Raw genomic sequence first — 12945 nt, forward strand, 5'->3', positions numbered from 1 at the left:
AAAAAATATATCTACTCCCCTACCTTTACAGTTATATTGGGAGTGAAAATTGTCCCTAGCCATTCTTCATTCAATGGTCATTAATTGAACCTTATTTGGGCTGTCTGTTCTGTCACAAGCATTTAAAATGAGACCGCATGGCTATTTTTTTTCCTGTCAGATCAACATACACAGAGAAGATACGATTTTATTTTCGACACTGCTTTAGACTTGGCTTAAATTAATAAGGCATGACTGTTTTATAGAAAATGTAGAGTGAAAAAAGTGCAATTCAATATCAAATTTAATATCAAATTCAATATAATTCTTGCTTATATCATAAATCGTCCTTCTTGAAAATATTTTTTTTCTTGGTCTAACAATTGTGTTCATTCTATTTTTACACATTGAGAAGGCTATGCATATATGTATGTGTGTCTTTGTGATTCTTTGTGTACTCCCAACAGGATCGCTGACAAAAGGTGTGACATGAACATTGGCTTTCCAATTATTTTTCTACATGCATAGTTGAGATGAAGTTATAGCCTTTTCTCATTGGACAGGTATGCGGCATTGGTTGTGAATGGCCCTGTTTTTTCGTGACTACTTTTTCCTCCCAATATTTGATTGTCTTGTTTGAAGTCCAGAGAACAGTATGCAGGAATATGGCTTTTTTTTCCTTTTCTTTTTACTACAAAAATTGACAAACGACAGTCTTGATTGACATGTACTAAATTGAACAAATAAGACTGACAGTTTTTGTTGTACACGTGAAATGTTACTTTCCTGTCGCGTCTAAATGTTTCTGGTAAAGGCGATGTAGAGATGGTGCCGGAAATATACTACATAAATATTTAGTGAAAAATGGTGATAGTGACTAATAACTTTTGGGGTACACTGAGCTGCTTACTGTCAAAGAAAGTCATCGCAATCATGAGGGGGTGGGGGCGGGGGGCAGTTGAATATTTTCATTATAAAGGTGATTTATGCATCTTAACTGTTTTGTCTGATTCGCTGTATTCTGTGTCTCCTTTGGCCTGTTTTCGCTTTGCACAATGCCTTTTGATCACTACCAATGAATCTCCGCAAGGGGGCACGCTAGTACTTTTCATAACAAGGAGCTTTAACGTAATAGTTTGTTTTCTATTCAATGACATTAGTCCTGCAATACGTTGTAGGCCGAATGTAATAACTTGTGAAATTGGTCCTTACGATATATAGCCCTAATCATCATAATGACCAATCTGCTTTTATAAATATTTCATCATGAGTCAAAAAGTATACCTACCATATATTTAGTTGAAACATTGGAAACATAACTGATAAACAAGCAGAGTTCCGTGTGATTGAGCAAAGTGTCTCTCACTGAGGATGAGTTATTTGATGAAACAAATGAAATAACCTGAAATGTGGGATGTCCTGCATCTTAAATCGTAGAAATATGACTGCCATAAAGTTAAGGCAGGCCTGACGTACAGTATATGCCTGAAAAGGTAAACATGAGAAACGAACCTTGAAATGGTGAATCAATTTTTTTAAACATTCAAAAAAAAGTGCAAATATAGATTACAAACGTATAAAACGGCGCAAAAGGTTGGCGTTTTCTATTTCTTCCTGTCAAGGGCGTGCGCGCACCCGCCTCGACGTGAACGCGAGCTCCGTGCGCGCCCCCGAGACAAGGCGAATGCGGTAGCCTACGAAAAAACAAGTGAGCGGCGCCGAAGAGTAGAGAGGGGCGCAGTTTACCTCCAGCTAACAAGATCTCAATTTGGAGCGCACATTTCACGCCCTGCGCGGTTGTGTTCCTGCCGGAGAGTGCTTTGGATATTCGCGGACAGAGATAATACGGTAAGTTGTGCTCGTTTGCGAGGCTGGCGGATGGTCGAACGAATCTGGCGTTAGGTGGGGAAAATGACGATGTGGCTGTAATTTTTGCACCTCCTTTTATGCCTCAAAATGGCGGCTAGGCCGCTTGGTCTGAAGCAGCAGGTAGCATGTCAGCACCGCACTTTATTGCCTCCTACACGTATGCAACATTGGATTTTTTTAGGTATTTGGTCTCAGTAATCAAAAGTTATATTTAGCTAGTTAAACTTGAGTGCACAACGGCACTCGCGTCTGCGTTAATACAACGACTTAACGTTGTAGCTAACTTTCTGACTGCATCTTCAGGAAGCTAATGACTGTAAGGATCGTTTGAAGCTAATTAACCGGTATAGTTGACATCTAGGATATCGTTTTCGTGATGTGTGGTTTAATAAACGTGTTGTGTGCCAACGACATGGCAAGATGTCACTGGGTTGGGCTGGAAGGTGACTGTTGCATTTGGCGTTGTCATGACCAGAATGGTTTGAAAGCGATCGATTCGGTGCTTAGTGGCAGCTACGTCATTGCCGCTAAATATAAAATTGACACAATGGCCACCATTGGAGATGAATCTAATTTGTAGGTCTTCACCCTGCTGATTAGCTTCACTGCTAAGTCGGATGTTAGCATAGAGGAAGGGCGTCCGTCCGGCAATGCGTGTCCTTAAGGTTGCTTCTGGTTGTGCAAATAACTTTGAAAGAGATGTAGATTTTGAACAGTCTCTATACATTCGGTATTTGGGTGTTGATTCACGACAGGTTTTGTTTGCTGTCTGGCCGGCGGGCGTTGGGCTCAGCTGGAGCTCCCTCGTCATGTGTGGGAGGAAATCAGGGTGGAGCACATGAAAGATGATGATGATGATGATGGACTTCTTGGAATTGCGTCTTCGCAGTACTCAACTCATTTTACCTTTTCATGTTTGTCTAGTCATGATTCCAAGATTGAGTTGGACTTTTTATTTATTTATACAAAACCAAAGTATACTACGATTTTCATTCAGTTGTGGGTTTTATATGTAAAACAGAGCAGGGATTCCGTTGCAAAATGATTGCACGCGGAATTTTCTCATGATCTTTTAGTGATGTTTTGGTGGTAATCTCTTAAGAATGTGTCTGACGTTTTTTGTTTCTATGAAAAGTTTTACTCAATTTTGCATGTTTATCCATTCAAGGGTTTCTATTAAAATACATGGCTTGAGCCATTCCTCAAGGAGGAGGTAAAAAAAAAAAAAAGAAAAAAAATTGTTTCATTCATTCGATTATTTATTTGTTGGTGGTTGCCTTAAAGTGGCATGGTCTAGTGAGTGATGTCAGGAACTGGAGCCGGTCTATTTGGCATCCGCTACATGAGTTCAATCTCAGCTTCTGCTTTATTCTCCTATCAGTGTTTTCATTTTGGGATCTGTATGTTTGACTGTTCCTCACATTCATAAACATAAAAGTTCATCACCAACTGTTAATTCCTTTGTGTTACTTGAGTCTGCTTGCGGTGTATCTGAAGCTTTCTTGTAACTAGACTAAGTCTTTTAACAAATCTAATAGCTCTAGCAGTCATAAATCGAGGTACCATTGCACATTAGTCGAATCAACAATACTTCTGCTGGTTGCAACCTAATCATTCACTCAGTTCAGGTTCTATAGCTTTAACACATCTATACATGTAAATCATTAGGGGTGGAACGATTTATGAAAACCAATTGGATTAACCATTTTGCTTTGGTGCTAAGTGATTCCATCCTGTTTTTTCTTTCAGCTCTATTTTTTTCCCCTCTCTCTTTACAAGCACTAATCCAAGATAAGGGCAAGCATGATTCATGGTTATGGTGGTATGTCGTGATTTATTTTATTTTATTTTTTTGGTGCACTTGCACGCACACGTAAATTAAATGAGCTAACCAGGAACAAATATTAATCAAGAACATTAAAAAAAAGAAAAGGTCCATAATGAACACAACATAAAACTTCAGCATGTATCAACAAACAACAAAATAATAAAAGGCAAAATACAAAACAATATATGCAAGCCCCAAATTAATTCACACACACACATTACTCACAAACATGTAAACGAATGAAAATACTGTCTATACTGTTCTAAATAATATATTATCAATTGTGACTGACATGTTCCTGGCACACGTTTCATGTTTTGCCTAGACTCTCAATTTAGCAGCTCCCTTGACAAAGTTTTTCCTCATCCTGTTTGTCATTAATGTACTGAGAAATATTAATATTTTTCATTTCGGCAACAGCTTTTCACATAGTATTTTGGGACAGCACTTTCTTGTGAAACGACAATGTATCTTGTTCCACTGTTTTCATTATTGTTTAATCTCCACATGTTTTTTTTTCTGGAAAAAGGCACGTTCCTTAGAAATCAACACTGAGTAATTGTAGAAGAATGACAGTCTCCCTTTGTTATTCTCAGAATGAAATTGTATGATGATTCTTTGTGCATCTACGGATTGGCGTAGAAGTAATTTTTAATTGATCGATGAACATTTTGAACAAAAGTCGATTCAGAATTGAATCGGAGACCCCAAAAATAGCAATCCAAATAGAATCGTGAGACAAAGATTCCCACCCCTAATTTTCAGTATAAATAAAAATATAAATAAATACATTAACATTGTTTTGTTTTGTTTTTTTCTTAGTGTCCCATCACTGGTAAGCTATTTTTAAGACACTGCACTGGGATTCCACGGTTGTCTGGGAGGCATATAGACTTAAAAAAAAAAAAGAAATCCTCTAAAATAATATTTTCAAAATAACTTCAAACATAATCACCTGTAACCCTTAAAATTATACAGAGAGCAAGTTCATTTAATTAGCTTAAGCGTACATTTGGATTTGTGATTTAAAAAAAAAAAAAAAAAAAGCACTTGCGTTTCCTTTTTGAAGTCTTGTTTTGAGACCCATCTTGTATGATCCAAAAAGGGACAAGGAAGGCGTGCTAAGCATCATACTTGATTTCAATAGGTTAAGCCTCATCCATTCATTTTGCAGAAGTGGGCAACATCAAAAGTTACCGTATTCATTGGTCTCTATACAACTCTGCAAGCAGCCAGTAATATTCTACTGTTTAGACACCCCTTTTGTTTGATAAAGCAAAAAAGAAAAGCACACATTAGGCAGGATTAGGGGTTATTGAACCTTTGACTTTATAACATTGCGGTTTATCACATTTCTCACCAAAACCTGGCTAAACCCGAGTATATTTGATGCTAGATTGCACCTGGCCGTCTCACTCGCTAAGAAAGTTGGAGGCATATAGACAGTTACAATTCCAACAGTGGTCACCTGATTTGGAAGTACCAACGATGTCAAAAAGACAACAACTATATGTGTTCATGCTCCATGAATGAAGAGATAAAGACCCTCTTTTCTTCGTGCCTGAGCTGAGCTCATTCACTCAACCTCATGGTAAACCAACAAACAAAAAATACAAAAACAATGCATGCTGAAATAATGATCTTATCTCAATTTAGTCATAAAATGTACTTTGTAGGCTTGTATCCATGTATTTTTCCTTGACTTAACCATGGCTTATCCTGTTGCTATAAATAACACTATGTCATTATTCATAACAATAATAATGCTGTGAATATATACTTTCACATAATTTAACATGTTTTATTTGTTTTTATCAATGCACAGCGAGCTAAATACCGCGACCATACAACATAGCTGTTACATATTAAAGGGAACGCTTGAGGTGTTAAGACATCTTGTACTATAATGTCAGTGTGTGTTTAAGCCCCAGTTGATGCCACTGTTACTTTGTTAGGGTTTGTTTTGACTTATTGTCTCTGCTAGGAAATGAAGGCAGTCCAGATTCCAGATGTTATGAATACTTGGTATGGAAAAGTGACAAAGGCTTTTCTGTAGTTCTCTGCTAGGTCATGCAAATAGGTTTGAAAGGTAAACTGTTGCATGTTGTTGCTTGACTTAATTTTCACTTTGTCAAAATAATCATATGACAAGTGACCAGTTATTCTTAGTTTATGTGCTTCCGTTTGGTTGATATAACCATGTCATTAAAATGACTCTTGAACTGTCCAAAACCATGTGATAAAGGTTAAGTCTCTAATATACTGTATTTTCTAATACTTTTATACAAAGGATACGTGTAATGCATTTTCACAAAACCAGGCTTACGTTGGTGAAAATGACAATTGACTGATGTATTCCAATTTTACAAAAAAAATGGTTGAAAATTATTTACAATAGTTGGTGGTAGTTCAAAAATTGACAGTTACTGCAATTTGAACGTTGACAAGTTGAAATCCCTTGTTTTGAGAAAAACTCATTTCAAGTTCTGGCATATTCGTCTTTCAAATGTCCATAGTAACCAGTACCCAATGAAAAAGATATTGACCTGAAACTTTCATTTACTATTAAATAGAAACTGGAGAGTAAATTCCAAAAGTAGGTAATCTGAGATTCTAATACCTTTTAAAATTTGCAGAAGTTTAACTCTTCAACAAATAAACTTGGGCAAAAATGTCTCTTAGGCCTCAACTCCTGAACAGCTATTGCATTCAGTTTACAATTAAATCCTGTGGCATCATCTGACAAAGTTTGCTTCCTTTAATGTTTATGTGTGTGTGTGTGTGTGTGTGTGTGTGTGTGTGTGTGTGGTTTTCAACGTTAAATTATCACAATGGGAAAGTTAATTAACAATTTCTGTGTCAATTAAAACACGGTTTGCCATTTGGTGTGGCCTAGGGCTGACCACAAGTTTTATCAAGGATATGGTGTCTAAAATGCATTTGGCTACCTGAAGAAAATACACGTTGGTGATATTTTGATGGTTCAACACATTTTTGTTTTGATTTTTTTTTTTCCTCATCACCTTTATTAACACAGTAACAATGGGAGGTTTGCAAAAATATGTGTTTGTATAATTGATGTAGACTTTCCTATGAGACCAGTGATAATCTTTTCATTTGAAGGTTTCTTTTTTTCTTTCTTTTCATTTGACGGTTTCTCATACCTCATGTTTGATTTGCATTTCTTCCCAAATAAATGACCATAGAAATGGGAATTTGTGGTGGTAGCTCTATCATGTCGCAGACTTAATTGTTCGCATTAGTGTTTGTGACGTGTCATCAATAGTAAATATCATGAGTGACGATATTTAGGAGCGATCAAGCCATTAAAAAAAAAATAGGTATTAGAATATATGATTAGAAAAGACATTGTAAAACTAAAGCCTTTTTTGTTAAAAAAAAAAAAAAAAAATGGAGCTACTTTTACTGTCAACAAAGGACCATCATCACTGAGAATATTGCACTGAAGCTTAATTAGAACACTTGCTAAAATCAATCAGTGCTAGTGTGGTATCTTTGTGACTGAAACAGAGCGGATTTGTTGGGAAACATCCGGAAACCCTGGGCACACTTTAATCAAAACTGCATGAGCGGTAAACTGTCATTTGGACCAGTGTAAGGTGCTGACATCACAGCTCGATAGTTACCGGTCAGCTACGTCAGTCGCTCTGTTTTGGAGCAGGCCCACTGCAGTGTCAAGTGTCAGTTATGCAAGTAGATAAGCAAATACAAACTATATTTGTAGCTTCATCACTTCAATGGAGGGAAACTGCCAAACAGTCTGTCTTTTCGGTTCCTTGTGATTCAAATTTGCCTCAAATGCGCGGACACTCCTTCACTGCTCCTTTATGCAGATCCCATATCCAACACCCCAAATTGATTTTTTTTTCCTAACTATATTTGAGGGCTACACTATGATGGCCAAAATAATAATCACAATTATTTTGGTCAATATTCAAATCACGATTATTAATCACGATTATTCCTCATGTTTGGTCAAACATCTGTTTATGGCCCTTTATATAGCAATATATAAACAAAGCTTCAAGGCTTGATACTTACAAATAATAATAAACTAAAATAAATAAAGTAAATAATTAAAACATTCACTACTTAGAACCAAGCACATTATTTACCTTTAAGCACATTTTAATTAATTATCAGTCAAAATGTCATCTTCCGTCCCCTCACACCTGATTTTTCAAAATGGGTCTCAAATGACACCTAACACAGTGTATATTAGGAATCAGGGGAGAAACTTAATGCCATTTCACTCTGGTAAATAATATATTAGGGTGAGCAAAGTAGATGCTTTTGTCTTGCAAACATGTACAGGGCTTGATACTTTAATATAATAATAAAATAATGTAAATAAAGTAAATAATTATGACAAAAGCTTGCGGAGTGCAAACCATTGAAAAAAATGTACTTAAAACCAAGCACATACTACAACAGACCTGTAAGAACGCCTACAACAGCCTTAAAGTTTTTTTTTTTTTGCAAGAAAAAAAAAACTGTACAAAAGTACCAAAATCACTCAAAGTGAGTATGGACTTAGCAGTCAAAATGACATATTTGGTCATTTCAAACCCAATTGATTTGAAGTTTTGCCAATCGGGTTTTACAAAATGGGTCTCCATTGACATCGCATCCCACTCTTGACGCATGAAAGAATGTGTGTGTAATCTCTCCGGCTAGTAGTTTCAAACGATCAAAAGTTCTTCCGACCTTGTCATTTTTTTTATTTTTTTTAAATAGTACTCCTTGCCTCTGTGTACTTGCTCGCCGGTATTCACCACGGGACACCAATAAGCAATAGTTTGTCCGGCATGTTTTCTGCCCGGCGCTTCCACGTGGTAAAGAAATTCCAGAAGGTATGCGTTGCGGAAAATCCGGCCAGCGTGGACACTGCGCGAAGTGGCGTGGTTGCCGAAAAGACGTCATTTTGACGCATAGAACCGTGTCGACCTCGCGGGGCGAGTCAAGCATAAACCGAGTTGCGGACGTTTGCCCCCTGCTGGTAGAATGACAAAGTGCTTGATTTTTGGCATGTGCTGGTAAGCGCCTTTTTAAATGTTAATATCGCCAATTTTCATCTAAATTAATCCTCACAGTCAATATCGTGATTGCGATTAAAATTCGATTAATTGCGCAGTCCAAACTATGTAGTAAGCTGAAATGTAAAAAACCACGACATTTAACATGTTATTTCTGTAATGCAACACTGGATGCATCACTGAAAAATATACAGTGGTACCTCGGTACTCGACCATAATCCGTTCTGAGGTGGTGGTCGAGCACCGATTTGTTCGAACACGAAACCAATTTTCCCATAAGAAATAATGGAAAGTATGTGTGCACAAGTAAATGTGCACAAGCAGTACATGATAAAGATAAAGATAAAGATAAATAAAGCATTATAAACCATTTTGTATAATTTACTTACGTTTTGGAAAGTGGTTGATGGCATACAGGAATGGATGTGGAGAGGACGGGAGGGAGGGTCACTCCTTCCATGATGACCCTAGCTAACTGCGACGCGAGGTCGGACACTCGTACACCACGTTCATATTTTGCTATAATTTCCTTCTTCGGTTCAATAGTGGTCCTCATTGTTTTCCTCTTTGCCTTCCCCTTATCACTGTCTTTCTTTGGACCCATTATTAAGGGCTAGAGCAACACGAAAAAGTTTAAATCCGGGAAGAAATACTCGAACAAACGTCTTACTCCGCTGGCGGTCTGAGTTGAACTGGCGCTTACCCGCTGGCCGAGAAGGGCCGAGGAGCGCGTTCGGGTCGGCTCGGCTCGGCTAGTCGAGAACCGAAAATCTGTTCGAGGTCCGATGCATTATCTACTTGAATTTTTTGGTCGAGCACTGATTTGGTCGAGTATAGAGGCGGTCGAGTACCGAGGTACCACTGTACGTACCATAATCTGTACCTAAATGAGGGATCTTTCAGGGAGCTTTTTAAGGATCTCTAAATCATGTAAATTAGCCCGTTTATACTATTGTTTACTGGGCAGTTGAAGATTTAGCCGTCGTGGTCCCTCTAGTTTTAAGAAGCTTATCATTGCTCAGAGTTGCCCTGCCGTTGACTGTTTAGTTTGGTCTTTTAACAAGGCCGTGTGTAAATGTTCATTTAGTTTTTAACACCACTGTATATTATGTACCCCGCATAAATATCTCTCAACTGACAATATATTGACCCTTGCAGTCAACACTGAGTCATCAGCTCATTGACATTTCCCCATTCATCACTCTGTTAGCTAGTTCTTCAGGAGGTGGGAGACTGACACAATGACGAGACTGACACAATGACGTTTGGGGAATTTGACGAGTGCACAGCCGTTATTCAGGCCTCCTCAGCAGTGACCTTTTTTGTTTCCTCCTCTGTTGGCAACCTGTGAAGGGAAGTTTGTCGCTCTACAAATCTGGGTCAACTCTTGCACAGGAATTTCGAGCAGGAGCAACTTAAAATGTATTGGTATAGTAGTCAAAAACCACGGACTGAGTTTGTGAGTTAATTCAATCAGATGGATTCCTTACCTACTAATTCTTTCTGAGTGCCACATTGACCTTCTGGTCAATTAAGCAGTTTCATTGATGCAGCACTTCTTTGACCTATAAATATTTCCAGCTCCACCCACTCTCCCTGTTATCTTTCATGCATAACTAACGCAGGCCTCCATTTCTTTCTTTCAGATGCAGTGTAGACACGGCTTTTGACTGGTCTGCAGGCTCTCCAGTACTCTCGTCCCCAGGGGGCCCGATTCCTGTGGTCCCCTCTCTATCCGAGGCTGTGCTGGGACTACACAAACTGACGCTATAGGAGTACACGCTCATCCTTGCTCGCGTTGCTCGGATCCGCATAGCTCATCTCCCGACTGAGGAGAGCGCGGCAGCTGCACCATCTAGTACCAAGTGGCTCCTCCTTGCCCCGCCCACATCACCCTGTCACCATGGTGCTTTCACAACGGCAACGAGATGAACTGTAAGTGGCCAAAACACCTTTGAGTCATGGCTCAAATAATGCAGAGACTTGACATTCTGTCAAATAGTTTTGTTATATTTTGATTTAACCTCGCTGGTTGCTGGTTTTGTGTTTGTTTGTTTTTGTTTTTTTCCCCGAACCAACTCAAATTTCACTTTGTATGCTGCATAAATCTCGCAGTGCTTTTAGTTCTGCTGTTTAGTAGCAGCATGCTTGTTCTTGATTCAAGCAGATTTGGCACAGTTTACTGCATGGCTGCTTCCAGGTCTGGGTGGTAAATTTAGGTTTAATGATCTATACTTTTGACAGTACGACTCAGTTAATGTTATTATAAATTAGTGTTATAAAATACTGGTTATGCTGAAAAGCTGTGGCAATATGAATATCTTCTATTTTACTCTAACTCCTATAACATCGCTACACAGGCATGACTAAACTATCAGGAGGAGGAGGATAGATACTGATTAACAGTGACCTGTGGTTTTATTGTATTCAATTAGTAATAATTGTGTTTAAAGAAAAACCTTTATTTAATCTTTAAATTGACCGGGTTTGCTGGGCTTTTCCTTAGTTGTGTTGATCTTGTTTTAAAGGTTAATTAGCTGTTTAAATAAAATTTGCTAAATTTACCCGTATTTACTTTGAATCGTTAAAAAATGGAACCCCCAAAAAAGATTCCACTTATCTATGGTCTTAAATGAAATGCTTCTATCGTAATAGACCTTAGTCCAGCCCAAGCTTATTTCATGATCGATACACCTATTTTAGACCATAGTTTGATTGTCTATGCTTTGACTGCAATTTAGATTGGCACCAAAGGTTTTGTCGTTAAAAAGCTTTTATCATGGTTTTTTTAAGATTTTCCCTGGTAATATATTCATAAAAATGATGCAGTCTTTGATGCAGTCTACCTTTGGCGCATTGAAAATTCACCTTCTTATGAAATAGGATTTTTTTTTTTTTTCATATTATTCATTTTTTGGCGCCTGGAATTCTAACCAGGAATTGAATTGACTAGTTCACTGAAACCCTGCCTTTCAGCGTGTGATTGCCGTGCCCTCTTCATGACGTCATTGTTAAGCTGACCGCAATGACAAAACAACAACAAAAAAGCTAGCGTTGTAGCTTTCAATAATGGGAGTCAAAGTCGCAGTGAATGAATGAAGTGATTTGAAATGAACTGGAGTTGCCAAGAATGCAAAAGATGAGTCGAGAGCACCCAACCAACAACCGTTCCACCCATCAAATCCCCGTGGCAAACCAGTATTCATAACAACAGTTCCACCCATGGTAGAATTATTTACCAAAGATGTCGGTTGTCAGGCCGTGTGCTCCCAAACACACTTCTTCGCCACTTTTTCTACACTAAGGCTTTGTAACTAATAAATGAAATGTTGCTGTTTACTCGACCAACTTGGTGGAAAAATATCACCTCTCCTACCTTGGAGTGAAAACAAAAGTAAAAACATGGACGTCTCCTTGGATAAGGTGTATTTTCTTACACAGGCGCTACGGAGGTGGTGTAGAGGCAGTACGAGTGCCTTCTTGTCAGAATTCCTCATGTGAGTTACGTTGAATAAAATGCTTCAATTAAGGAAAATAACACTTTGTTTACGGTTAGAAATTAACATTCTAACATATTTGAATTTCCATTATATCCGCCCTTCAATCACATCAAGAGCACAGTGAATTTACACTCCGTACACTTTGGCACGTATCTGATGCATATCAGATTGTCATATTCCATATTCACTATAAAGGGTTGATTCCGATCTTGGATCAGCCAATTCCAAGGTTTAAAAAAAAAATATATATCTTTAGATTATTGTTAATTACTGATTATTAATTAATTATTACTTACACTGTTGTGTTGTATAGCCGAACAGTGCCACTTGTATAGAAAAAACTTCGAATAATGTCACTTGACCCACGCACATTCTGAGGCTTGAACTTTTAAGGTCGTAAATATTGACCGTCTGACATTTACGATTGTTTGCCATGACTGTTTTCCAAGCAGATGGGGAGAGTTGAATTACTGATCAAATAGCTCACACCGCAGGATGAACCTTAATCGCAATCACGATATTGGCTGCCACAATTAATTAAGCTGATCCCCTGCGATATTATCATTTAAAAACCCTGATTTAACCCTAATCCTACATGTCAAAACAAGCACTTTGTCATCCTGCCACCAGGGGATAATGTTTCCCGCATGTTATCACGATGAAAGCGTCTTTCTCACCCTAATATATTATTTACCAGGTTGAAATGGAGTTG

General features: G+C 38.1%; 1 protein-coding gene across 1 annotated transcript in view; it reads left to right on the plus strand.

The window, feature by feature from the left end:
* The first annotated feature begins 1654 nt into the window (after positions 1-1654).
* LOC148416233 (lissencephaly-1 homolog A-like) overlaps positions 1655-12945 on the plus strand; it is a 42011-nt gene continuing 30720 nt past the window's right edge. The window contains exons 1-2 of the mRNA XM_088427413.1: positions 1655-1827; positions 10380-10668. Of these exons, the coding sequence (XP_088283539.1) occupies positions 10637-10668 (32 nt within the window). The 5' untranslated portion in view covers positions 1655-1827; positions 10380-10636. The remainder of the gene's footprint in view (positions 1828-10379; positions 10669-12945) is intronic.

The sequence above is a fragment of the Hippichthys cyanospilos genome, chromosome 11 (assembly GCF_059441005.1).
Source record: "Hippichthys cyanospilos isolate Australia breed blue-spotted pipefish chromosome 11, RoL_Hcya_1.0, whole genome shotgun sequence".
Taxonomy (NCBI): domain Eukaryota; kingdom Metazoa; phylum Chordata; class Actinopteri; order Syngnathiformes; family Syngnathidae; genus Hippichthys; species Hippichthys cyanospilos.